Source organism: Cyprinus carpio, chromosome B13 (genome assembly GCF_018340385.1).
Source record: "Cyprinus carpio isolate SPL01 chromosome B13, ASM1834038v1, whole genome shotgun sequence".
NCBI lineage: Eukaryota > Metazoa > Chordata > Actinopteri > Cypriniformes > Cyprinidae > Cyprinus > Cyprinus carpio.
Window position 1 is genome coordinate 10,506,587 of NC_056609.1, and position 26,856 is coordinate 10,533,442.

A 26,856-nucleotide genomic window follows, 5' to 3' on the forward strand; every position below is an offset into this window, starting at 1 on the left:
ACCCCAAAAAGACTTGAGGCTGTTAAGGTGCTTCAGCTAAATATGTAGTAAGGGTATGAATGCTTTCAGTTTTTTATTTTTAATAAATTTTTTATAAAAAGTTGTGACAATTCTGTTTTTGATTCGTCATTACGGTGAGTAGAGTGTAGATTAATGTGGAAAAAAAAGTTATTTAAAGCAGTTACATAAGGCTGCTTCATAACAAAATGTGAAAAAATACTTTCACAAGGCACTGTATATATATATATATATATATATATATATATTATTACAATTTAAAATAATTGTTTTTACATTTATTATACTTTAAATTATCATTTATTTCTTTGATGCAAAGCTGAATTTTTAGGATCATTATCACATGATCCTTTAGAAATCATTCTAATATGATGATTCATTATCAAAGTTGGAAACAGTTCTGCTGCTTAATATTTTTTCAGAACATGTGATACTTTTTTAGGATACTTTGATGAATAAAAATAAAAAAATAAATAAAAAAGAAGCTATGTTTTTAAAATATAAATATTTTGTAATAACAATATACATAACTGGTCAGTAATTTGAGTAAAGAAAATATTTTTTCTCTCTTTTTTTTAAATAAAATCAATACTTTTATTCAACAAGGATGTGTTAAATTGATAAAAAGTGATAGTAAAGAAAATATATTATTAGAACATATATTATTAGAATTTTTTTTTTATTTTGAATAAATGCAGTTCTTTTTAACCTTTTATTCATCAAATATATTAGACAGCAGAACTGTTTCCAACACTCATAATAAATCAGAATATCAGAATGATTTCTAAATGATCATGTGATAGACTGGATGTTACATGTGACACTGAAGGCTGGAGTAATGATGCTGAAAATTCAGCTTTGCATCTCAGGAATAAATTATTTTTTAAAGTATATTCAAATAGAAAACTATTATTTTAAGTTGTAATAATATTTCACAATATTACTGTTTTTTTCTGTATTTTTGATCAAATAAATGCAGGCTTGATGAGCAGAAGAGACTTCTTTAAAAACATTAAAAATAGTAATGTTTCCAAACTTCTGACCTGTACTGTAAATATAAACATATATATATATATATATATATATATATATATATGCACACACACACACACATATTTATACACTACCAAAAACGTTTAACATGTTTAGGGTTAGTACAGTTATAAGAAATTAATATTTTTTTCAAGAAGTATGGTTTAACTGAACCAAAACTGACTTTATATACATATTTAATATTTATTATATATATACTGAACAAAATTATAAACGCATGACTTTTGTATTTGCCCCCATTTTTCATGAGCTGAACTCAAAGATCTAAGACTTTTTCTGTGTACACAAACATGTCCGGTGCACAGGGGGGTGGCCCGGTGGCTAGAGCCACTGCCCCTTTGCCCTCATCGCCTGAGGTGTCCCTCTCACCAGTCCCCTCATCACCCCAGCTCAGTGCTGTCTGTTACAGCTCCACTAAAGATCCGCTGATTCCGATAATCCACTCCATGTTTCCCGCCAGCTCCACAGCATCACTCACAATCTGTGTGCCGCTCTCTGGAGAGTGGAGACCACAGTTCCTGAAGGTCATTGCATTACCAGGTGCATTACGATCCACATTAGTCAGTGGTTGTTCTGCTGAATTAGTAATTAGTTGGTAGTTTATTTGTTTTTCTTGGTAATGTTTTGGCTTTCTAAAAGTGCTAACAACTTGTGCAAAAGTTGTTGCCACACTTTGTAGAAAAAACTAAATAAAAAAAAAACCTTCACAAAAAAGAAGACGGAGAAAGAGAGAGCGAAGGGAGGCTGCTAAAGCCATTTCAACATTGCAAACATGAATACAAAGCTCCAGCAAGCCAGCAGGTAAATCATAGAATATTTAGCAGTTTGTCACACTTTAATTCTTGTAATTAAGTATATTTCCCATTATAATTACTTGTCTTGATACTAGTAATCCATAACACGTCATATTTTATTAAAACCAAATTAATAGCAGGCCTATAAATTATATCAAAAAAAAAGATAGTATAAATGTTCTAAATTAGTTTATGTATTAGTATATAATATAGATTTATGCTGTAAAATATTAAATTAAATGTAAATACTTATAGGGAGAGTGGGGTAAGATTAGCCACTTTTTACTTATGTGGTCCTCAAGATGAGGGAACATGACGCAGAAGTACAATAAAAGTTTCTATCGTATCCAAATGAAAGTATTCTTATCATTTTAAATGTATCTATGACAAAGGGTTCTGAAAATATGGCTTCTTATAAAAAAAAGTGTTCCCATGGCTCAGTTTGCCCCGGGTTAGAGGTAAGTTGACCAGAGCCGAGTCAGTGGGTAAGATGCACCATCTGGGTGTAAAATGACCATCTGACTGAATCTGATTCAAACCCATGTGAAATAAATAATAATTTGAAAAATAATTTAATAATTACCTTTTACAGACAGTCATATTTTATTTTCTTAAAGAAAACGTTAACAACATAAAACCAACTAAATGAAGTTTAAATTTCAATATTTAATTGTTTGCATCTCTGAAACAATATGTTGAACACCAAAGTTGTAGTCTTCCTAAAAACAGACTAAACCGTTTGTTAGCCATTAGTGACTACAGGTGGAAAGATTTTTATTTGTATTTTACCAATATCTGGCAACACTGCCAGAACTTAAACTGATAGTAATCAAAAGAGCCCACAAACATGATATTGCTGACAGGAGACCAAATACAGTAAGGCAAACAAAAAAAAAAAAAAAAATATATTATCTGTCAGAAACGTTATCAAAGCTATTAAAACCTTTACCTTGATCTTTAGAACAAGTATGTTACGTCTATGCTATTTCATATTCAATTTTCACAAAGTCAACAACATTCACAAGGGCACTAGACAAAGTTATCATCTATAGGTTATATATACAGTTTATTAGTGACAACTATAACAGTAATAGGCCTATATGTATTGCTGAATAATAAAAAAAATAACTGATAATATTATATAATTATAACAGAGTGTGGTCTTCTCTTTTAACCGTATATTTGTAACAACTGGATAATTCGTATTAACAAGAACCCACCACACTTTTTTCCCTTTTTTTGTTCCACCCACCCCCAAAAAAAATGTGCATTCCCCACACGGCCGTGCTCGATCCACAACGTTGCCATCAGCAAGCCACTCACCCACGCGATGCCATACACACTGTCTGCCATCTGCCCTGTACAGTGAAAACCGGGATTCATCCGTGAAGAGAACACCTCTCCAAAGTGCCAGACGCCATCGAATGTGAGCAATTGCCCACTCAAGTCGGTTACAACGACGAACTGCAGTCAGGTCGAGACCCCGATGAGGATGACGAGTATGCAGATGAGCTTCCCTGAGACGCTTTCTGACAGTTTGTGCAGAAATCCTTTGGTTATCCAAACCGATTGCTGCAGCAGCTGTCCGGGTGGCTGGTCTCAGACGATCTTGGAGGTGAAGATGCTGGATATGGAGGTCCTGGGCTGGTGTGGTTACACGTGATCTGCGGTTGTGAGGCCGGTTGGATGTACTGCCAAATTCTCTGAAACACCTTTGGAGACGGCTTATGGTAGAGAAATGAACATTCAATTCACGGGCAACAGCTCTGGTGGACATTCCTGCAGTCAGCATGCCAATTACATGCTCCCTCAAAACTTGCTACATCTGTGGCATTGTGCTATGTGATAAAACTGCACATTTTAGAGTGGCCTTTTTTTCCACCTGTGCAATAATCATGCTGTCTAATCAGCATCTTGATATGCCACACCTGTGAGGTGGATGGATTATCTCAGCAAAGGAGAAGTGCTCACTAACAGATTTAGAAAGATTTGTGAACAATATTTGAGAGAAATAGGCCTTTTGTGTACATAGAAAAAGTCTTCTATCTTTGAGTTCAGCTCAAGAAAAATGGGGGCAAAAACAAAAGTGTTGCGTTTATAATTTTGTTCAGTGTATTTAAGAATTTGCATTAGAGGATGTCTTGCTACTGCATTAACATCAAGTTTTGATTTGTATCAGGTTACCAATTGCATTTATTAGAAAATGAATATTAATTTGTGCAGTTGTACATTTTAAAATAAGCCCATTATAAAGCTCAATATATCTAGGCACAGATTTACAGGCTTGTGATGCTGAAATCTGTTTGCAGATATGCTATTGTTGAATCATAACTTAGCAAACAATGTGTGCCGGGGGATTTTCTACACTCTGCATTTCATGCAAACCTAATTCTTTTTTTTAACACCTATTTTGTGAACACAGCAAGGGGTTTCAATGGAAACAAGTTGAAAGATCCCAGGCCACAATTAATACCTTGCCACAAACATAAGTTATTTTCAGATCACCATCTTTTATTTAGCAATCTAGACATGTAAAAATCAAAGAACCCCGCTGACCAAAGCATTCACACAGCAGTTTGAACTTAATGTGCTTTTTTTTTTTTAACTAGCATAAACCAGACAATATACACAATGCGTTGAACATCATCATTAATAGCACGACACATTTAGACAATCTCACAGATCACCACATAAACACATTCTTCCAGACAGATCAGATAAGAAAAACCAAAAGCAAGAATGGGAGGTTTTCGCTTTTCCAGTTACTGAATTTCAGGGATTAAAAAGATAATGGAAGTTAAACACAACTTTGGTATAAAAAAAGATGGACATTCTTCACTACATTCTCAATTTTGCAAGCAGAGTAATGGGTTTTATGTTGTTTCCAGCTTGTGTAATGAACTTTAGTATGGTGGCATCCATAAAATGAGAAGTCCTCTAATACATCACACTGCATGGTTTTTACTCCATACATCAATTCTGCCGCCTCTCATCTCACATCAGTCATTTCGCTACAAATAAAGACTAATTGCCATAAACAAAGTATAAAAAGACAGGTGCAATGCTTGCTCATTACATTAAAGCAGGAATAGAGCCTGAACTTGGTCTCAGTGTCAAATATCTATTTTGAAAGCTCATCCTGTAATACAATCAAGGTAATATTAATTCACCACATACAAAACAATCTGTAATATTCCTAGAGGACTTGTTGACCTATAAAGTGCCATAATCTGCTTTTGAATGTCATTCAACAATCAGAATGGATTTGATTTGTGATCGTAGCCAAGGAGATAGTTTTGCAGATATCAGTGTGACTCAGATCTGACAGACCAATCGTCTGATAGATTATGGAGATCTGTGGAAAGCTAATTTACACTGCATGCAAATGTAAACTATTTTAAGAAAGAGAACTTGGACTGTGCCATGTCTGTGCCAATACCCCAAACCGATTTCATGCAATTTGTACACATTTTCCAAATTCGTATGATCTCATTTGTATGTTTTCTGCTAAATTGTACATATTTTCATACAAACATATTAATTCATATGAATGACCTTCCCCTAATCTTGTTCCTAAACTTTACCCATCGATGGGGTCAAGACAAATCAAACAAATGAATGAGGTTGTACGAATTAGCTATCTTGTAAAATATGTAAGAATTGGTCATGAGATAGTATTGGATACCCATATCAAACTTTATGAACTGATCGAAAGCTCAAGATGTGGCCACAATGTGCAGGAGTAGAAAAAAACTGAGAAGGTACTGGTGATTTTCTAAAAAAGAAAAAAAAAAAAGGAAAAAAAAAACATTTTACTATTTTTTTTCATAGTTCAGGTTTGAATCCCCCTGCATTTTGCCCCATTTTGTTTTCCATCTAGCCACTACCAAAAAAAATAAACACCTTTTATTAACAACCACACACTGCTCAAAATCTCTGGTGACCTCAAGGCACAAAACTGCAGTGGAGAGATAGGTATCAACATTTGCAAATGAGATACATTCCTGTTATTTTCTAGCACAGTCTATGTATAAATAGCAGTTCCACTGCATTAACAAATAATTACATCACATGGATCTAATGAGGAGCGTCAACCATATCTACCTGCAGTGTTGTGCTTGAAAAAAGAAAAACAGTAGAAGTCTGGTTGTGCAGAACTGACATTGCTAATATAAGCTCACATCTTTGCCATCTGTATGTGGGATTAGAGGTGTACAAAACAACACCTTGACTGATGTGGGATCCTCCTCAGCTGAACTGCCGGCTCTGCCCACCGCAGGGACTTTTCCAGACAATGGACGTCTCATGACAAGAGTCTGGATTAATCTTTTCTGACCACAACCTACTGCTTTTCCTTTTTTCTGCAGCTCCTTTCTTTCCCAGAACGACTTATAACTTCTAGGCCCTGTGTTGTTATTGTCATTTTTCAACAAAAATTCCCTTTGTTAATCCAAGCACAGCCTGATATCTTTGATAACTGTGGTGTTGCTTCATGACTACTGACGGTCAGTTTATCTGGAGCAGGACAGAGGGTAGTGACCACACAGCAAGTGGGACACGACCGAAATAAACAGCTAATGGAGGACTGTTACTGTTCTAATTCAAAAGAAGCCATTGTGACCTACTGATAGCTCAAATGAACAGTGAGAGACTCAACAGCACAGCATGATGCAGATGACACAATATATTACTTCCCAAAACTCGACTCATCATTAGTGCTGGCAAAGGTGTATGGAGATAACCTGGCCTCTGTGATTCATTTTTAAACAGTGGAACTGGATACTCCTGCGGTTTTAACCACAGACAAGTTACTCCTACATTAGTCTACAACAGGCACTGAGGGGTTTTAACAGACCATTTCACACTGCAAGCCAAAGTGCCCAATTAATTTTTCAAATGCAGTATGTTTTTTTTTTCCCGAAAAGTTGTTAACATGACCTTTTAAATGTGGCCAATATCAAACACGCCTATAAACAGGCAATGCTCAAATGATAAATTAAAAAACACATTCATTCAAGAATAGCAAAGTCACTATCTTCAGGAGTGAGTCATTGAACTATTCACTCAAGCGATTTGTTCCGAAACACCACTGCTGTGTTATGCATGCCGACCCTGACATATTAACAACCTATATCATAAAATGTTACATTTTATTTAATTAGAACATTTAACTTATATTGTGAGGTTTTTATTATTTCACTATACTGCATATGCCTCTTTGGCATTCCTTATGTTGCTTCCACAAATCAACAAACAACTTTGTCAAAGGATAATGCATACTATCTTTTTTTGAAAATATTTTAGTGAAACAAAAAAAAAAAAACAAACAACAAAAAAAAAAAAAAAAAAAAAAAAAAATTAAATAAATGCATATATATATATATATATATATATATATATATATATATATATATATATATATATATAGTGTGTAAATAAATGTGAACGGTATACAACATCCATCTTAACAAAATTAAACAATTTTACAACAGCCTTGGTTCTAGTAGTATTTTTCCATTCATATTTCCTATGAGATTGTTTTTATAAAGTCTTCATCAGTTTTAATGAGTGGAAATAACTAGAGTCCCATGCAGCAATGTGAATTACAGGATCGAATCACAACTGACTAAAAAAATATACAATGATTCATTTAAATATGCATACAAATGTTTAAGTCATTTGATAGCATAGGGAAACAACTGACCCTGCCTCATTTGCTGTGCTTCATGGGAGCAGTTCTCTAGCTGGTGGAGATTTCTTTGCAGAATCATGGGTAATGTAGTTTTCATTAGCTGTTGAACATGATTATCTTTTTGAGTCAAACCAAGGGTAACTCCAACGTGCAAATATGATGAAAACCCTCTAAATTCACACTAAAGTCACATGGGGACTCGCTTTATCTGATTTTATACCCACATATGAAAGTGAACCAAATCTATATTGGTTCATAGTACAGTCTTCCCAAAACCCCAGGTCTATCATGTGCAAAAAACAAAACAAAAAAAATCAGATTTGGGTCACACTGATCTGTGTGAATCTAGCCACGGTTTTTGAGTTTGTTTGATAGCTTGCTGTCTTTCCATGCTGCTCAGATGAAAATGTACTAGAACGCCCCTGTCCACTTTGATCAGCCTCACCACCAAAATAGCACACACCACTTTTTTTTTTTAAACAATCACAGACACACACACTTTCAGTCTCTGCTCGATTCCCTAGTCGCTTGCACAGGCACTTTTTGCCTAACAGAAAAAAACCAACGGAGAAGACAAGAAACCATGCAAACTAGTTTCTATTCTTTGTCCTCCATAGTAAAAGGAAACGTCTCCAAACACAATACACCTCATTGCATTTTTGGCCACAGTCCTCTATCAAATCTGACAAAACTGCAGGAAGGTTTATAATTATCATTCATTTATTCTTTATCAAACCTTAAGTCTTCTTAAAACACCAACTCAGTCATTTCATGTTAACTACTCTAAAAAGTGTAAACAATGTCCATTTGGTGACACAAATGGCATAGAAATTACACTTCAGCTTTAAACTGATATCACAAACCAATGTTAATTCACTCATCTATTGTATTGTATTTTTTTTAGTGTGAACTATCCCTTTAACATAAACTGGGACATATATGTAGAGGATACAAGGAAATGCTAAAATATTGTTCCCTCTGGGTCAGTTGTTGTTTATAGAGCTGATGTACTCACACTGCGATAAAGACTGAAGTGTGCTCCACCCGGGCATGTAGGGAAAAGCAGGAAGCAGATTTTGGCAGCAGAACAGGGTTTAGCACCACACCACACCAATCAACAGCACAGATTCAACTAAAAAAAAAGTCATGGGTCATTGTCATGAAAACAAACACTTCATGTGCATTAGAAACAACGTTTCCTTCTGCCAGGAGAAAGGCAGCTTTCAGGGACCAGTAATGGACCAATAAAAGCAGCAGGTGCAGTGCATCATGGGTAACAGTCTCGCTGCCCACGGCAATACACAAAGTATTTTATACACAAATTAAAAATTCCACCCATGGCCCGTATCCTCGGCACGACCGTGTCCTCATATGTCGCACAAGAGGCAAAAAAGCTTTTGCCTTTTTCCTTGCAGCTCCTTATTCCCAGGCTCTTTTATCGGCCTCTCAGTACTCCCACTCATCCGTCTTCATATCCAGGTAATTAAGGATATTCTGGGCATGTTTAACAGCTTGCTTACGGGCAATTTTGGTCCCCTGGTCACCCTGAGGGTCCACAGCATCAAGAGCCAGAAGTTGTTTGGTCAGTAGCTCCTCCAATACCATGTAGCTCTTGTCAGCCCTCTTGCCGTCAAAGCCCAAAACCTGAGCCTGCAGGTCGCACAGGCTGGCTAAGACACGCCACACAGACGCATGAGGCAGAGGCTCGTCTGGTCCGGGGTTACGCCGTCCTAGGGCTTCCCAGAGGTCCAGGAAGGTGATGAGTGCCTGAACTTCCAACACGGCCCTGCGCCGCGCCTCCCGAATGCAGGGGTTACGCCCCGTGTCCACCTGATCCAGGTGCGTGAGGAGACCTTGAAGCTCCGTCCCATGTCCTGCAGCACCGTGCCGAAGCACCTCCTCCCGCAGCACTGAGACACGGCCCCTGATCGCCTCAATTTCACGAATCGAGTCATTCTGCGCTAAAACATACCAAAAAAAAAAAAAAAAAAAAAGGTTAAGTAACTAATAATCCATTAAAATAACTCTTGATCACATACAAGTTAAGTTTTGAGTATAAATAATAATTTAAATAATATATACTGAATACATTATATAATAATAATTTATCAATTTTTTTTTATATATTTATATAAAAAATAGGATAAATTTGGGGGGGGGGGGGTATTGCAAAGGATTTCCATAAAAAAAACAAGTTTTAAGAATTCATAACACTAAAAATAATTTCTTGATATTTGAGATGTTTCTTAATCATTAATGCTCAAGAAACATGTTTGTTATTATTAGTGTTGAAAAAAAACTTGCAGCTTAATATTTTTGTGGAATGATACCAAAACTTTTGAATGGTAATGTTTGTAAAATTGTTATACTAGAAAGTAATACATTTATTATACAGCCTTAGTGAGCAAAAGAAACTTCTTTCCAAAATAAAAAATAATAATAATAATTTAAAACTTTTGTATATCAAAATGTTTATCTTTTGACGAAAAATTCTAATTTATATTTTAAAACGTCACATTTAAATAAAACTAATTGAATGTCTTATAAGTAAACATTAAACAGAATTTCAATGGTGCTGCATATTGTAGTTTGTGTGTTGATGTGTGTATTTGGAGTTACCTGCGTGTGTCCTCTCCTTCTACCTCCAGGTCAAGATGTTTTAGCAGACCATTGATCTCCTCCACCACTTGTTTCCTGTAGTTCCTCACTGCAGCATTACTAGACACATCCAGGGCGTCCAGCTCAACCAACAACTCGGTAAGGACCCTCGCCAGGTGGGCACAGCTATCACGCCCACTCAGACCCATCAGCAGAGCCACTTCCTGACACCGGGCACCACTCACCTACACACATGAGTTCATCTCAGATGAGTTTTCTTCATTTTACTGTCAACATTAAGTTGTTTCGTGGCTAAAATCAAAATGTTTTTTTTTTTTCAAAATTTATTAAAGATGTTATATATACACACAACCATTCAAAAGTGGTTGTTTTTTTTTAAAGAGGTCTCTTATGCTCATTAAGACTGCATTTATTTGATCATAAATACAGTAAAAGCAGTCAAATTGTGAAATATTAATACAATTTAAAATAACTGTTCTCTATTTGAATTCATTTTAAAATGTAATGTATTCCTGTGATGCAAAGCTGAATTTTCAGCATCATTACTCCTGTCTTCAATGTAACATGATCCTTCATATTTTACTCACCCTAAACTTTTTAATGGTAGGGTAAGTTTTGATTGTTTTTTCTCCTTATTTTTTGTACAAAAAACACACTATTAACATTTTAATGGCTATTTCTACTCTCTGCTGTCTCTTCACATGTAAAATAAATAACAGTGATTGTGATGCAGGACTGTGATTTCTCATGGTATTTTTTTTTTTTTGCAATACCACTCACCTGCGCCATGACTTGATTAATACGCTGCACGGCCTCGTGCGTGTCATCGGACAATGGCAGCGCCAATGTATGAGTGCGTACACGACCCTCCAGTAATTCCTGTACAGCACAGACCCTCGTCAACGCTTTGTAACGGGCCTTTCTGAGCGGTACGCTCCCTCCCGTCTTAACCTGAGCCAGCCGCATGGCCACGTCCTGCACAGCCTCCACCAGCTCCTCACTGATCTCAAAGGCATCTTGAGCCTGGCCCTGCCGGAACGGCCCCACGACCCCTTCATTCAGCAAGTTCTGCACCTCCTGGGTCAGCTCCTCAATGGCCAGCCGAGACGGATGCGTAGCGTTGCCCTCCAGGTAGCGAAGCAGACCCTCGACCTCTCCTGCCGCACGCTTCCGAGCCTGCTGAAGCTCCGGCCGGCCCTCCGTCTCCACCTGGGTCAGGAAACAAAACATGGTTAAGAAGAACAAACTAGTGAGACTTCATACCAAACTAAAAAGTTGGATGGCCTGTCCTGACCTTATCGACCTCCAGCAGTAATCGGGTCAGCTCTCGCTCCAGTCGTTTGTACTCTCTGTCACTCTGCAGGCCGCTGTAAGAGCACACCTGTGGGCCCAGGGCGACAATCTCCCTTTGCACCTCATCCAGCCGTAACAGGGCTGGGTGCTGCCCAGGGTACGGGCCCTGGGGTCCCGCAAAACCTGTGAAGGGTCCTGGCATCTGCTGAGTGTGTGGTTGCTGACTGCCATGATCCATCGTCCTCTTCCCACCATCAAAGGGTTTCCTAAACAGGCTGAAGGAGAAGAGAGAGGTGAGAGCTGGTCAGGATATGGAAATAGTCACAGTGTGATGACAATACAGTGGATGAAACTGAATACAAGTAAAAGAGAAGATTTTTATGGCTAACTGGCAGGAAAACTACATTTTGTTAATTATTTTATTGTGCAGGTAGAATTTATGAGCTCGTACTAATTGATAATAGCAGACTATATAGAATATTGTGAGAAAAATGCATTTTTTTCACTGCATGACTATTTAAATGAACTAGTGAAAGCAGTTAGATGAATAAAACGGCAAATAAATAAATAAATAAATAAATAAATAAATAAACTGTTCAAAAAGAAGAAGAAGAAGGGATAAAAAAAAGATATGATCCACTTGTCAAAAATTCAAGACTGTGTATTATTGTGTGGTGGGATAAAATGGGTTTAATCCTAACCCAGGTAAACTTCTATTATGAAAAATACAGGAAAGAGGTTTTGTGCACCCAACTACACCCATCATAAACCATACAATAACCAAATTAAGCATGCCAGAGCAGGAAACGGGAACTGTCTGAATGCATGACATCTATGCAAAGGCTTGCCAGTGCAGGAAACAGGAGCTATGAATGCGTCACATCACAAACCTCCGTTTGTTAGCTGGACAACCTAACAGTTTCCCAAAATCAGAAGGTTCATATAACTTGCTTAATCTGTCCATCTGAAATGCAACCATGTTGCATGTTCATGCGTACCAAGTCTGACTTTCTGTAATCAATCCATTCATCCGATTCTGACAACAACAGGCAGGTTGCGACAACCCAACTTACTGGAAGGTCTTGGAAAGTGTACTCCCTACCTGCTGGTGTGGTCCGGTCCTACTCACTTTCACAAAAAGATGGCAAAGTCTGGCTAATAGCACATGTTATTAAAGTGTATAAACCGAACAAACCTGATGCCCTTCCAGAACACCGTCCATTCAGAGCTGTCTTACCGCTGCAGATTCAAAGTCCTGGACAATATTTTAGTGGCAGCCGACTGCCTCTCTATTCCCTAGGGAAGTGTCTGTGATGTCATAGACAGATCATATTCATGGTCCTTAAAGAGACAGCGTCTATTAGACCGTAGTACTCATGAAATACATTTGATAACAGACATGGAAGAGATTGCAGAAGGCTTTAAATATAATGTAGAGCTACTGAGCAATTACATTTAAGTTCCTGCTAGATGCTTTCTGATCAATGCACCTAACAATAAGTACACAAATATAGTATTTTGGGTTTGTCCTCGTTAGAGTGTAATTATACATTTAAGTACAGAGTAATATTAATTAACTACATGTAGGCTACTTACTCTATGGTTAGGGTTAGGATTAAGGTAACGTGTAACAACGACACTTTAAAATGAAGTGTTATTGTATATTCTATGTGGCCTTTTCCAGAGCAGGAAGTCAAGGATACAATTAAAAGCATGTGTGATTTATTATTATTGTATTATTTAAACATGCAGTTATTTTGATCAACATCCGATTAGCATTCCCTTGTTAGGAAACAGCACTACTTGCAAGACAGCAAAAGAATAGGTTTAAAGTTTTGGGTAAATTTACATTTTAGGCTTTGAATCTGCGGTTTGCTGTAGTCATTATAACTCAACAGTCAGTGTGCTGTGTTTGTATGCAACGGAGATGAGACGGCATTTAATATGTAAATAAATGCAATAATGAAGACCAATTGCAATTCAGATGCAAATACTGCAATGACATTAGTGAGGGATTTAAGATTACTTTTATATATTTTGAAAAAAAAAAAGTTTCCCAAAAAAAAAAAAAGACTGTAAAAAAGAAATAATTTATCTTATGCTCATCAATATACTGCATTTATTTGATCAGAAATACAGTAAAACAATAATATTGTGAAATATTACAAGAACTGTTATCTATTTTAATATATTTTCAACATCATTACTCCAACCTTCAGTGTCACCTGATCCTTCAGAAAATCATTTTAATATGCTGATTTGCTGTTTAGGAAACATTTCTTATTATTATCAATATATAAACAGATGCTGTTTATAGATGCTTAATATTTTTGCAAAACAAAAATATGATATGAAATCATGCTGTGATGATACATTTTTTAAGGATTCTTTAATAAACAGCATTTGAAATATAAATATTTTGTAACATTATTATGGTCAATTTTGATTTGATGTGTCCTTGTTCTTGTTCTTAATTTCTTATAATATATATATATATATATATATATAACACACACACACACACACACTTTATATATATATATATATATATATATATATATACACACACACACACACACACACACACACACACACACACTTTTTTTAAATACAAAAGTAGTCCCACCTCAGCAGTACAATTTATACCATATTACAGCTGTACACACATTACAAACTGAAGCACAAGTCAAAATTATTTTCTGTGGTAACCGAGAGTATGCCACAGAAGCTGGTGAAAAAGATTAAACTGCATTTAATCCTGAATATAACTTTAATGCACAATACATTCACAACTGTGCAGTGAGAATGCAGTCCTTGTATACCTCAGGATCAAAGATGTCACGCTTGTTCTTGATAGCTTTTTTCCTCCAAAAGTACGCCTTGGGTGCTTTATCCTTTTATATAACAGCTAGAATGTTGTCGAGAAGAAAACTCATGGCGGTGTCAAGTAAAATGATTACAGCAGCAATATACAAGTAAAAATGTCCAAAAAAGGCTCCAATCTACAACAAAACCAGTTAGATATTACTGTTGTGTTCAAAAATCTCAAATAAATACTCCTTGAATACTCCCAAGAAACACCAAGGTTCACTTATGAGAACTTATGAACAGTTGACCTAGCTTGTTAAATTTCTGCTCCCACAGTTGAGCAATAGTACGACGTTAGTGTGACGTCATGCTGTGATTGTAAGAGGGGAGGGTCAGATAAGGATGAGTCAGAAGAACATCATCTGTCCAAATGCTCCACCTGCTACCCAGCTTCCTGTCTCCCCTCCTTTATCGTTCTCTGCTATCCAGTAATTTAAGCAACAAAATACCACTAAATATAGCAACCAACCTCAAGCAAATAAATACACAAACAAACACTTTGGACAATGAAATCTGAGTCTAGCCAAAAGCCAACATGCCATCCATGCCAGAGCTCATCAGTGGCAATACATCACTGCTTCTCTCACCATTCACCGCATTCTGACACATCAGTCAATTCATTATTTTCTAAAGCTAAAGATTTCTAAAGATTTACATGGGCTTGCTGGGACAATATTTTTATGGATGGTCCCCAGTAAATAGTAATTTTTTTTTTTGCCTTTATCCTTATAGCCCTTAACAATAATGCTCAAGAAACATTTCATTGACTCCAAACAAACACCTAATGTCACTTTTGCACAACAAACAACTGATAATGTGGATATACAGACTTGATTCCAAATAGCACACATATCATCTTACCAGTGAACCTTATTGAATTAACACAGATGAAAACAGGGCGAGGGATAGACTTACAGACTTTATAATAGCACAAACTGTGTAAAGGTTTAGATCATATCATTTTTCACAACTCGTGTCTTTCAAAACTGTTTAATGGAGCTTTTGTCAGCTGAAGATTTTTTTCGGAAACACATTTTGTCAGCTAAATAGTTTGAATGTTAAGCAACAGTACAATCCACTGAACAAACTGTAATTCTATCCTGCAGCTTTTTTGTAAAATAATAATATATATATATAAAAAAATTAATCTCTGGATTATTCACAATTACTTCTCTACTAAAACTGATGGAGGTCTAAACTAACGAGACTACTAGACGAACTAAAACAGTTCTCTGTTCATGGAGACTGAAAGCAACGTCTCATCATCATCACAATGAGCATCATGTATTTCATTTTATATAAAGTATACTGTAAAAAAACATCCGGTTAAATTTAGGATATAAACTGTCAGCTGTGCATGCCAGAAATTCACAGTAAAAATACTGTCAACTAACAGGGCAACACACCTGGCACTAAAATTATGCAATAAACATTAATATAACAAATAATAAACAAACTACACAGCAGAAAATCCATAAAAATATGACCTAATGTACCGTGTACTATTTGTACCTTCATAATGTAATATGAAGCAATTGATTCTGTATTGATTTTTCACAGATGTCTTACCCATGTTGTGTTTTAAAGCTAAATTAAATGTCTGTTAACTTAATGGACAATGTCCTGGCAGAACAAGATCATTATCTTTAATTCTAAAATTAAAAATGGCCAGACTTGTATTTCAGTTACTGAGACTAATAGCAGGGGTCTTCAAACTTCAGCATCAACACTAGCTATAGGGAGGGAGTCGAGATTCTGGAACTGTCCACAGCAGCTCTGATGCTGAATGCAAAACGCATCTCTTCTTCTTCATCATCATCATCATCATCATGTGTGCCATCATGAAGAGTGTCTTACAGCTGCACCCTGATACATGAACCAGGAACATAACATGCCCTCCCACCAATATGGGTTTTGCAATGACTGATTCTTAAATTACTACATTTGTTCGTCCCCCAGTAGTCTACTGAATATATGGCTACATCCGTGACATGAACTATAAAATCATTAAAGCAGGGTTAGGATACAGGCTAACACAAACCTGACCATGCTTCACCACAGATGCTTTCTGTAATCTGACAACGCTGTGCCTGGTTTTACATGAATGAAAGCATGGCAGAAGGACATTTTTTATTGCTTCTGAACACCAGCCAACCCTATCCGACACAATCCGAGCATCTCTCACCACCTCCTCCTAAGATGCGCAGCGTATTTCTCACCTTTTCAACGCGCCGAAAACGTTCGCGCACATGTCTAGCGGACCCCGTTTCCATCAGCTACGCTACTGAAATGTTTTGCGCGGTGCAACACTCCAGTAATTTCTGGATCGTTGACTTGCGGTGACACTGGCAGAGACTGGCATTTAGAGCAGCAGCATCACATCGGTATGGACTGCATTTCTGCCCCTCCCCTTCCCTCCCACTATAAGCGCTAGTGATTCATCTCAGTGACTCTTTTGAATCAGTTCGCTAAATGAGTCATTCAGTGATTCTTTATGCAGTTACGCCGGTAGGTGGCGCCAGTTGAGTGACATTTTGTGTGGTACTGAATCTTTCACTTTGAGTCATTGATGACTAAAATAAGATTTATTATCCTTTTTAATTTTTGCCTGCCTGTAGAACTTTTAAGAAAACATAAGTGTTTTTCTCACAAATTACAATAAAGCATATCTTACATTTTTACCTCATTTACTTAACTGCCTGACATGACATTTAACTAAGTTATAGAAAAACAATGGTAATCGTAAACAAATTAAGAATTACATTTATTTTAATTGTGTATGGTTATTAGTTGTGCTGTCAAACAATTAATCACAATTAATCGCATCCAAAATAAAAGTCTTTGTTTACATAATGTTTGTGTGTACTGTTTATATTTATTGTGTATATAAAAATACACAAGCATGAATGAACGTATTTAAGAAAAATATGTTATGTTTATATATATAAATTATAGAAATATATACGCATGCAAATATTTGTAATTATTTTCAAAATACATATACATTTACAGTACAGGTCAAAAGTTTGGAAAAATTACTATTTTTAATGTTTTTGAAAGAAGTTTCTTCTGCTCATCAAGCCTGCATTTATTTGATCAAAAATACAGAAAAAAAATGTAATATTGTGATATATTATTACAATTTAAAATAATTGTTTTTAAATTTATTATACTTTAAATTATCATTTATTTCTGTGATGCAAAGCTGAATTAGAAATCATTCTAATATGATGATTCATTATCATAGTTGGAAACAGTTCTGCTGCTTAATATTTTTTCAGAACATGTGATACTTTTTTAGGATACTTTGATGAATAAAAAGTAAAATGAATAAAAATTAAAAAAAAAAAAAAAAAAAAAAAAAGAAGCTATGTTTTTAAAATATAAATATTTTGTAATAACAATATACACTACTGGTCAGTAATTTGGGGTCCGTAATTTTTTTTCTTTCTTTTTTTAAATAAAATCCATACTTTTATTCAGCAAGGATGTGTTAAATTGATAAAAAGTGATAGTAAAGAAAATATATTATTAGAATATATATTATTAGAATTTTTTTTTTTTTTTGAATAAATGCAGTTCTTTTTAATCTTTTATTCATCAAATATATTAGACAGCAGAACTGTTTCCAACACTCATAATAAATCAGAATATTAGAATGATTTCTAAATGATCATGTGATAGATTGGATGTTACATGTGACACTAAAGGCTGGAGTAATGATGCTGAAAATTCAGCTTTGCATCACAGGAATAATAAATTATTTTTTTAAAGTATATTCAAATAGAAAACTATTATTTTAAGTTGTAATAATATTTCACAATATTACTGTTTTTTCTGTATTTTTGATCAAATAAATGCAGGCTTAATGAGCAGAAGAAACTTCTTTCAAAAACATTAAAAATAGTAATGTTTCCAAACTTTTTACCTGTACTGTACATTTAGTCATTTAGCAGACGCTTTTATCCATATTGTATGTGTGTGTATTTGTATTTACACATCATAAACATACACAGTACACGGACATATATTATGTGAATAAGAGATTAATCGTGATTAATCGTTTGACAGCACTAGTTATTAGTTATTTTTTACACATCCACAATTCTGTTTTGAGAAGGAGATGCCAAGATAAACAAACATTCTCTGGTTTGTTCAGCCTGGTGTTTGTTTGTCTCTCAATCAGTGTCACTCCAAATCTCATTCAGACTAAAACACTGACTGAATTCAGAATAGCATACTACTCATATCAGGCTAGTTAAGCAGATGACATATAACTGCAGCACATGCTTACAATAAAGAGAACATCATCATCCCAGGGCTCTAGAGTGCGACCAGCCGTTCGAGGGGTAAAAAAAGTCTCCGCCACTCTGAAAGTCTTCCTGTGGTTCAACAACAGACACTAGAGCCCTGTATTTCAGCCCGAGCCCGACGGGCCCCGACTTTTTTTACACCCCTTGAGCCGGGCTTCGGGATAATTTTCACGTCATAGTTCAGACGCAGGCCGGGCCTCCCACCAGTTTTAGACTTCTCCTTACTTTTATATTTTAGACATCCATCAATTAGTGATGAAAAAAAAAAAGCCACGCAAGTGGAAACAACACGAGACCGTGCTACCGCGACTGTCAAGAGCAGCTCGACAGTGTTTAGTGTCCCGCAGCAGCAGCACAGCAAATACACGCAATAGACTCAAGCTTGCCGCAAAGCACCGGCAAAAGTAATTACCATAAATGTGACAGGGGGGAATAGTAAGGAGATGTTTGAATTATTTACAAATAAACTAGTGTTTTCTTTTAGACGCACCTTTACAGAGAAGTGCATCTTTACGGATTTTGACTATAATGAAAGAGTCTTTGTTTTCGATTTGTTTTATTTCGTTAAGTAATCATTTAAAGCTTTCTATAGATATATTTATCACACCTATTATCCATTCATTCACTTAACTCCTGTTAAATATTATACTCATAAAAAACACGAGATTCAAAAAACTAACCGTTTTGTTGATATTGTGAGTGCACACAAATAAAAGACCCTTTGCAGTTACTAGTGATGTATTACTCTTACCTTTATGTGCAAAAATGATGGCGTATCTACTGAAAAAATGCAAGTGATCACGCTGGCGTCTCCACACAAACCATTGGATATAGCGCACATTTATCTGGGTCTATGGGTCTAACATTTAAACACTGTTATATGCTTGAACTGTTTTATATCTATAGATTTTATTTTACGCGAGTCGTGATGATTTGACAAGGATAAATTGATCAAACATAGTCTCACTGTCTGCAGCTGGCCGCTTGATCGTTACTTAAAAAAAAAACTAAAACATATATTTAACAAACAAAAAATGCTCCAAATGTTTTTCTAAATTAACTTAATAAAAAAATGAAATGAAATATAATAACTTTGCTATTACACATACAAAACTGAACTGTTTTAATAGCTGAGACAGTAGTATAAGCTGTTTAGGGACTGTTTAGCTGTTCAGATCAGACACTAGAGCATCCCTTCCTTCAGACACAGGGGAAGATCTGATAAGAATCAGTGTAGAGGGGTCAGGTCTGGACGATTTTGCTGCTAGAGAGAGTGTGGCCAGCTGGTTTAGCCAAGGCCAAACTACAGGAGTTGGCCATCCGAGGGGCATGTGACTGCAATTGAGGATAGTCCATAAGACATTGAGCCATGAGATGTTCAGTTTGAAGCCCTTAAAACACTTAATTTAGATTTTCTTTTTATTTCATTTATCTTGAGATGTTTTAAGTTTAAATTTCAACTCAGTAAAGCACTTTAAGCACCAACACTTTTTCAGTAAGTTACCTTTCTTGTAGAATTGTGCTTCAAATAAAGAACATTATGTTGACCAGATTGTAAGTTAATCATTTAGGCTACAAGTCAATATTGCCTATATGGACAGCGATTTAAAAAAAAAAAAAGGGAACTTGTAATAATGAGGTGTTAAATGCGATGTGGTCAAAAATGTGGGTGAACCTGACTTTTGTGCTGTTGCACCTAAGAAAAAAAGTTAGGCGCACAAGTGCAACCAGTGCAAAAAGTTAGTCTAGAGCCCTGCATCCATTGGCGAAGATGATAATATACAGGTGCATCTCAATAAATTAGAATGTCGTGGAAAAGTTCATTTATTTAAAAAAAATAAAATAAAAAAAATCATCACAATTAAAAGAACCAAAGACATAAACTACTTCAGTGTGTGTGCATTTAATTTATTTGATACATGAGTTTCACAATCTGAGTTGAATTACTGAAATAAATGAACTTTTCCATGACATTCTAATTTATTGAGATGCACCTGTAGTTATCATTCTTGCTTTAAATACACGCTTCAGTTATGTTGTACTCTGGCTTCTGATTGGCTGTGAATGTTTGTTTTTAATCATACCTTAGCTGGAAGTGATTCCAACAATATTGTTCCTCCGTCATTGTTATTAAAGCTGTGCCACAGATTCCGTATTCTCACAGAATTATTAATAAAACTTTCGTTATATTTATCGTCCCTGGTGTCAATAGCTCTGTTGACACCAAAAACGATAATTAGTTTCTACATTGTAAATATTCTAGCTTTAAATTTAAATTTTAGCTTTAGATTCTGATTGGCTGTCAGTGTTTTTTAAGTTATGATTCATCAGCTGGAAAAAAAAAAATGTGATTCCAACAACATCATCCTTATAACGTGTGGACGTCCCTATTCTCATAGAAACAGAATATCAAAACTTCAGTATCTTCCTTGATATAAATAGGCATATACAGATACAAAACAGATATACATATACAAAATATATAAATATATAAAGACATTTCCATTCTGCCAAGATATTGGCACTGGTAAATACAACCAATTAATTATTCCTTTGCAGTCCTCCTCACTACTTGCTCGTGCTAAAGTCAATATCTAAAGACAGGAGTGCAGTCAAAAGGGAGAGACTTAAGTAAACTTAAAATACCAATGGATGGTGTATAGAAGTGAACCAGAACGATTCACTTAAAAGACTCGTTCAAAAACAGCGATTCGTTCCCAAATGAAACACCACACTGGGGAGACCATTCCTCACACCAGGAGGGATCCCTCATACTGTCAGATCTTCAACATGAACACATTTTCCTGATCAATGACTAAAACCCCCTCCCCGTGACCCGAGGCGTGTCATATCGACAGATACTGCACGGGATCTACTCACTCCCCTCCCTCCGTAGGTTCTGATAAACACATTTAGGCGATGAAGTCAAAAGTGAACTCCCTTCCACAACACAAAGTGGTTTCATCTTTTATGCACAACAACGTCAACTGTAAACGTAATAGCTAACAATTTAAAACGACACAAATGACTTGAAATAATCCGCGTGTATAGCTTGCTGCTATTAGATCCACACAAAGACATTGATCAGCTCTCATTAAGAGCTTACAGCAGAGCAAGGTGAAGCGTTGTATAAAGTAAACACGTTATCATATAAATACATGTCTTATTAAACATGATGTTTAACGGGCCGTCCATCCTACCTGCATAACCAGCGGGCAGCCATTGGGGAGTCTGTGTTTACAGATTAAACACAATGCAATTTAGGTTTACAACCACCGGGCATACATGTCTAATGACATAAACTAGCTGGCCAAGCGAGAACGAACGAGTTACGAAGAGTTTAAATTCATCACACGTCAATAACACGTGTCATGTGTTGCTGTCAAATTTGCTGCGTTTTAAATGAGCGCGAGGATATAACAAAATGATATAACGTTACTCCCTATCATTCAAAAAAAAAAAAAAAAAAAAAAAAAAAAAAAAAAAAAAAAACCTGGGGTCAGTAAGATTTTTAAATGTTTTTGAAAGAAGCCTCTTATGCTCACCAAGGCTGCATATATTTACCCAGAATACAGTAAAACAGCAATATTATTGCAGTTGTACAAAGTTTTAATTTTTTCCTGTGATGATGTATTTCCAGCATCAGTGCTCCAGTGTCACAGGATCCTTCAGAAATCTGTCTAATATGATGATTTGCTGTGATATATTTCACAGTGATACATTTTCAGGATTCTTTAATAAATATAATTTAAATTCAAATATTCGGAAACGCTATTTAAAATGGAATTTTCATGTAACAATGTAAAAATATTTAACGTCACTGAAAGCATTTGTTTATTTTCAAACACACACACAGATAAATGAGTTAGTCAAAAATATTGCAATTATAATCTACAATGCAGATTATATTGCCATATACACATAACTTTTACGTGCAAACCCTAGACTGTATAGGTGCAAACTTGTTGGTTTTATAGTTTCGTAACTCAGGGAATGTGTTGGTCGTCCAGTTTGATTAAATCAGAAGTACAGGAAGTAAAACGCTCAAGAGAGTTATAAAAATCTGTATTTTTGTTGGAAATATAATTCACATAAAACACAATGCACTCTTACAGAACGCGATATGTTGCGTTTTTTTTTCTCAGAAAACAATTATATATATGCTCTCTTGTAGGAAGTACTGATGCATGAGTGAGGGAAAAGACTTTTATTTTAAAATCACCCACCATGTTAAAATTGTACCAGAGCCCGTCTACGGAGAGCCTTCCCACTCCCTATTAAGTCCTATTGTACCGAATTTTGGTTGCAGTTCCACCAGAGTTCCACTGGGGGCGATCGCCACGAGTGCAAAATGAACGGGCGCCTATGGGGCTAGACGGCTAAATTTGTCCCTTTCACCCGACTGCCGTTGAGAAATCTCAGATCTGATTATAGGTTTTGCAAGTTCAACATGGGTTATAGGTCGAAAATTGAATGAACGAGTACTGATGTCCTTTCGATTTGTTACAGGTTGAGTTGTTGTTGCCCATAACACGCTAGCATTCTGCTAATGAACGTATAACGTATGACGTCATTGACATTTTAAAAGACTTTTTAAAGCAAATAAGTGACTCTAAAAAATCTAAAACCCAGCAGTGTGTAATTTCTTTGCATCTCCTTTCGAATACAACATTCAAATTACTAGACAAAAAATTATATCCTGAGAAAAGTGGATTTTGAGGGGTATACCGCCATTGACCTCCATTCATTCTGCACTCGTCCTGTGAGCGCCCTCATATGGAATCAGAGTGGAACTGCAACCAGTTCAGAAGCCGGAAGTGTAGTGAGAGTGAAACTTCTCGCCATATTATACATTCTCTGATTGTACTGAAGTTTCATGCTGTCACTGAGGCCAGGGGAAATTTCCGCTTATTAATTCTGATCAAGGTCAATGACTTATCGACGATGAATGTAAAAACAGGTAGTACTTTAATATTTAGGTCTCTGCGTCCGTGTCTGTCATTAAGGAGTTCCTGTCGAGGTCATCAACAAAGCGCAAGCCAAGCTCCAAAACATCCTGCCAAGCGAGCAGAGGTCTGTAGATCACCAGCTCTGTCACTGTAACTAACAGCAATGTAACTGTTCTTCTACACATATATGCGCTGTGGCACGCGCCAGTTAAGTTTATTATTACTGCTTTTTATTTAGAAATGCACATTTGTGACACTGGAGCACAAACAAGTCTGAAGTAGCACGAGTGTGTTTGTAGCAGTAGCCCAAAAATAAATTGTATGGGTCAAAATTATAGATTTTTTTTATTGCCAAAATTCATTAGGATATTAAGTAAAGATCATGTTCCATGAAAATATTTTGTAGATTTCCTACTGTAAATATATCACAACTTATTTTTTAATTAGTAATATGCATTAAGGACTTCATTTGGACAACTTTAATATTTTGATTTTTCTGCACCCTCAGATTCCAGATTTTCAAACAGTTGTATCTCAGTCAAATATTGTCCGATCCTAAGAAACCATACATCAATGGAAAACTTATTTATTCAGCCTTGTATAAATTAAAATAAAAAAAAATTGACCTGTATGCCTGGTTTTGTGGTCCAGGGTCACATATTTCTTTTCTTTTAGGTTTCTTAATTCCTATTGATGTTTAATTTTCATATATAATTTTAATAATACAAAATAGTTACTACTGTAGGTGCAGTTGCCTCGTTTTAACCAGATTTATAGTTGTTTCTTGTTTTTTGGAAACTTCTTATGCTGTCTTGTTTTAATCTTTTTATTATAGAGGACTGAATTCCGTCCAGCAGCAACATCAAAATATGACTGGATCGGTCCTCCAGACAGACTGTCAAACCTGAGGCCCATCATATATCACATCCCAGAGCATGAGACCCCACAGGAAAGGAAGTTGAGGCATCTGAGACAGGAGACTGAGGACTGGAACCACGAGTTCTGGGCCAACCAGAACTTCACATTTAGCAAGGTGTGAACCACAGCTGTACGGTGCAAGCTTAAAAACAACACAGTATATGGTGCAGGAAACACATTTAACATGTTGAGTAATTACTTTAACTGTTGCAATCCTCTATGAAGTTCCTCCTTTACCATTATATCACCACTAGGGGGCAGTTTTGTGTTGGAAATGCTTGCAGAATGTTTAATATGCAGTACAAACTTTAACAATGGATTTTTCTATTTTTTTTTTTTACTCTTAGCAACCGCATAACAATGTTTGTGAATTTTCCACAGACGGGCACCACTCACCTCATCAAGTTCATATTGACCCATTTATTAATTTTTTTTTCTAACAGGAAAAGGAAGAATATGTGAGATCACAGCTGTCAGCGAAAGGGTTGTCAGAGAGAGATGATGATGGTGAGCTGTCTAAATATGAACACTACCTACAGTATATTTATCACACATAACCAAATGTACATGTGATCGCTGAAGAACTCATATTGATCGACCTGATAATTGATTCTTAAAAGGTGTTTGGGACATGCCTTCTGTATAATGTGCCATTTATTATGGTTCCAGGAAGGAAAAGGACTCTAAGCATTGAGGAAATGGCAGTATTTTACAAACACTTTTTAGACAAAAACATTGCAAGACATGCCAATTATAACAGGTGAGATAAAAACTCAAATATGTACTATAATATAATAAAACCTGTTGTATACAATCTTCTACATGCCTTCTGCCCTGTGATTGATAATTCAGTAAAAAACTGCTTATTTGTTCATCTCCGAATCATCACTGTATTTCATTGCATTATATGTTTTACCCCCAAAATAAAACTACAGAACGTTGATCAAGCAGTTAAATATCATCTTACTAAACATTATTTTGAGATGACGACTGATATTTATATGCATTATGTAAGTAGTCTGCTGTACTGTTAGAAAGATCTCACTGATTTACACTACAAGCTGTCAGAATTGCATCTTACTTTTTAGCCATAAAAATATATGCAAGTGCAGAAAATTGCATATTTTTGCTTAGTTTGGGCTACTGAATAAAATTAAGGTGTTTTGCTCCTCCTTGAGCTCCATATTCATCTATATCATATTAAATGGGCCATAAAAGCTTAATCTATCAAATGATACTCAACAAAAAACACTTGCAAGCTTTTGTGTAAAGTCTTAATGTACCTTTCCATTAAAAACAAACAACAACAAAAGTACTTTTTAAATATGTCAGGCTTTACAGGGTTAATATCATGTTATTTATTTCTTCCGTATCGTCTTGTTAATCAGGGAATGGTATCGACGGAACTTCACCATTACACTTCTGATGGCGAGAGTAGCTCTAGACAACACATGGAGGACCCTGACTGGACAGACGAGGGGAACCGCACGAGGGAAAGGGAAAACTACATGAAATGCAAATAAAGACACTGCTGATTTGGTATCGTCTCAATGTGGAAGTGAAAGCACTTTAGTTTAGAGCAAAGATTGCAGCAAAATCTGTAACTGTTGTGAAATACTGAAGATGCTTGTGTGCCTGTGTTTGTAAATGTGCGAGTGTAATGCAGCTCAGCAGCACAGATTTTACATTCTCAATATTCGACAGGGAGAAGCTGTCAGTTTTTATGATCTGTCTGATAACCCTTCAAAACCTGATAGTTACTGCAGCTACACGTGGAGCGGAAATATGCGCGGTTCTGTAGAAGCCTTTAGAAAGCTACAAGCACGTCTTAAAGCGATAGATCACCCAAAACTGAACATTTTATTAACATTTACTCACCCTAAAAAACTGCCTTTTTTGCATGACTTTCTTCTGTGGAACATGTTTTGAGAAATAAATATTTGCAATGACGTGAGGGGGATTTAATTATGACATCTGGTTTTGTTTTTGCAATTTAAATTTTTTTTAGTTAACTACGTAATCTTAATCTAAGTACTTTTTTTTTGAACATTACACCTAAAATATTAATTTTAATAGCTAAAACAGTGATAGAGTAAAAGTTTGTCTCTGCGAAATCAAACATGATTTTGGGAAATGTTTGGTAAAAAAACAAAAACAGGATATTAAAATAAACCGGATGTATAAACTATGGGCCAGTTTTTCTCAGAATAGTGTGATGCTCAATATTAACATCATAAACAAAATGGAAATTTGGCAAATGATTTATGAAATTTACTAAATAAAGCTACAAGGTTCAAAGTAAAATGTACAAAAAATATAATTTCAGCTAATATCAAAAG

At 35.7% G+C, this 26,856-nt stretch overlaps 2 protein-coding genes across 4 annotated transcripts; one reads left to right on the top strand and one right to left on the bottom strand.

Annotated features, from left to right (window-relative positions):
- Positions 1-8,326: 8,326 nt before the first annotated feature.
- bag5 (BCL2 associated athanogene 5) lies at positions 8,327-21,978 on the bottom strand. 3 transcript variants are annotated; one of them, XM_042736456.1, is made up of 5 exons: positions 21,851-21,978; positions 11,471-11,744; positions 10,957-11,385; positions 10,177-10,400; positions 8,327-9,529 (listed from the first exon to the last, which is right to left on the bottom strand). In XM_042736456.1, the coding sequence occupies exons 1-5, from the start codon at positions 21,871-21,873 to the stop codon at positions 9,004-9,006; spliced, it is 1,476 nt and encodes a 491-aa protein (XP_042592390.1). In that variant the 5' UTR covers positions 21,874-21,978; the 3' UTR covers positions 8,327-9,003. The 3 variants fall into 3 exon arrangements, with proteins under 3 accessions (XP_042592390.1, XP_042592389.1, XP_042592391.1); XM_042736455.1 differs by lacking the exon at positions 21,851-21,978 and adding an exon at positions 16,557-16,731; XM_042736457.1 differs by lacking the exon at positions 21,851-21,978 and adding an exon at positions 12,665-12,778.
- A 1,499-nt stretch (positions 21,979-23,477) lies between these two features.
- Positions 23,478-26,488, top strand: LOC109094094 (cytochrome c oxidase assembly factor 8). Its single transcript, XM_042736459.1, has 5 exons — positions 23,478-23,723; positions 24,435-24,632; positions 24,961-25,024; positions 25,187-25,277; positions 25,906-26,488. Exons 1-5 carry the CDS (start codon positions 23,595-23,597, stop codon positions 26,027-26,029), a joined length of 606 nt encoding a protein of 201 aa, XP_042592393.1. The 5' UTR covers positions 23,478-23,594; the 3' UTR covers positions 26,030-26,488.
- The last annotated feature ends 368 nt before the right edge of the window (positions 26,489-26,856 follow it).

Coding starts and splice junctions, on each gene's coding strand:
- bag5 (XM_042736455.1), bottom strand. CDS start 16,588: ATGTGCGCGAACGTTTTCGGCGCGTTGAAAAG. Junction 11,745..16,556: donor GTTTTCGGCGCGTTGAAAAG/GTGAGAAATACG, acceptor CTTCTCCTTCAG/CCTGTTTAGGAAACCCTTTG. Junction 9,530..10,176: donor GAAGGAGAGGACACACGCAG/GTAACTCCAAAT, acceptor TTTTTTTTTTTG/GTATGTTTTAGCGCAGAATG.
- LOC109094094 (XM_042736459.1), top strand. CDS start 23,595: ATGAATGTAAAAACAGGTAGTACTTTAATATTTAGGTCTCTGCGTCCG. Junction 24,633..24,960: donor AGAACTTCACATTTAGCAAG/GTGTGAACCACA, acceptor TTTTTCTAACAG/GAAAAGGAAGAATATGTGAG. Junction 25,278..25,905: donor AGACATGCCAATTATAACAG/GTGAGATAAAAA, acceptor CTTGTTAATCAG/GGAATGGTATCGACGGAACT.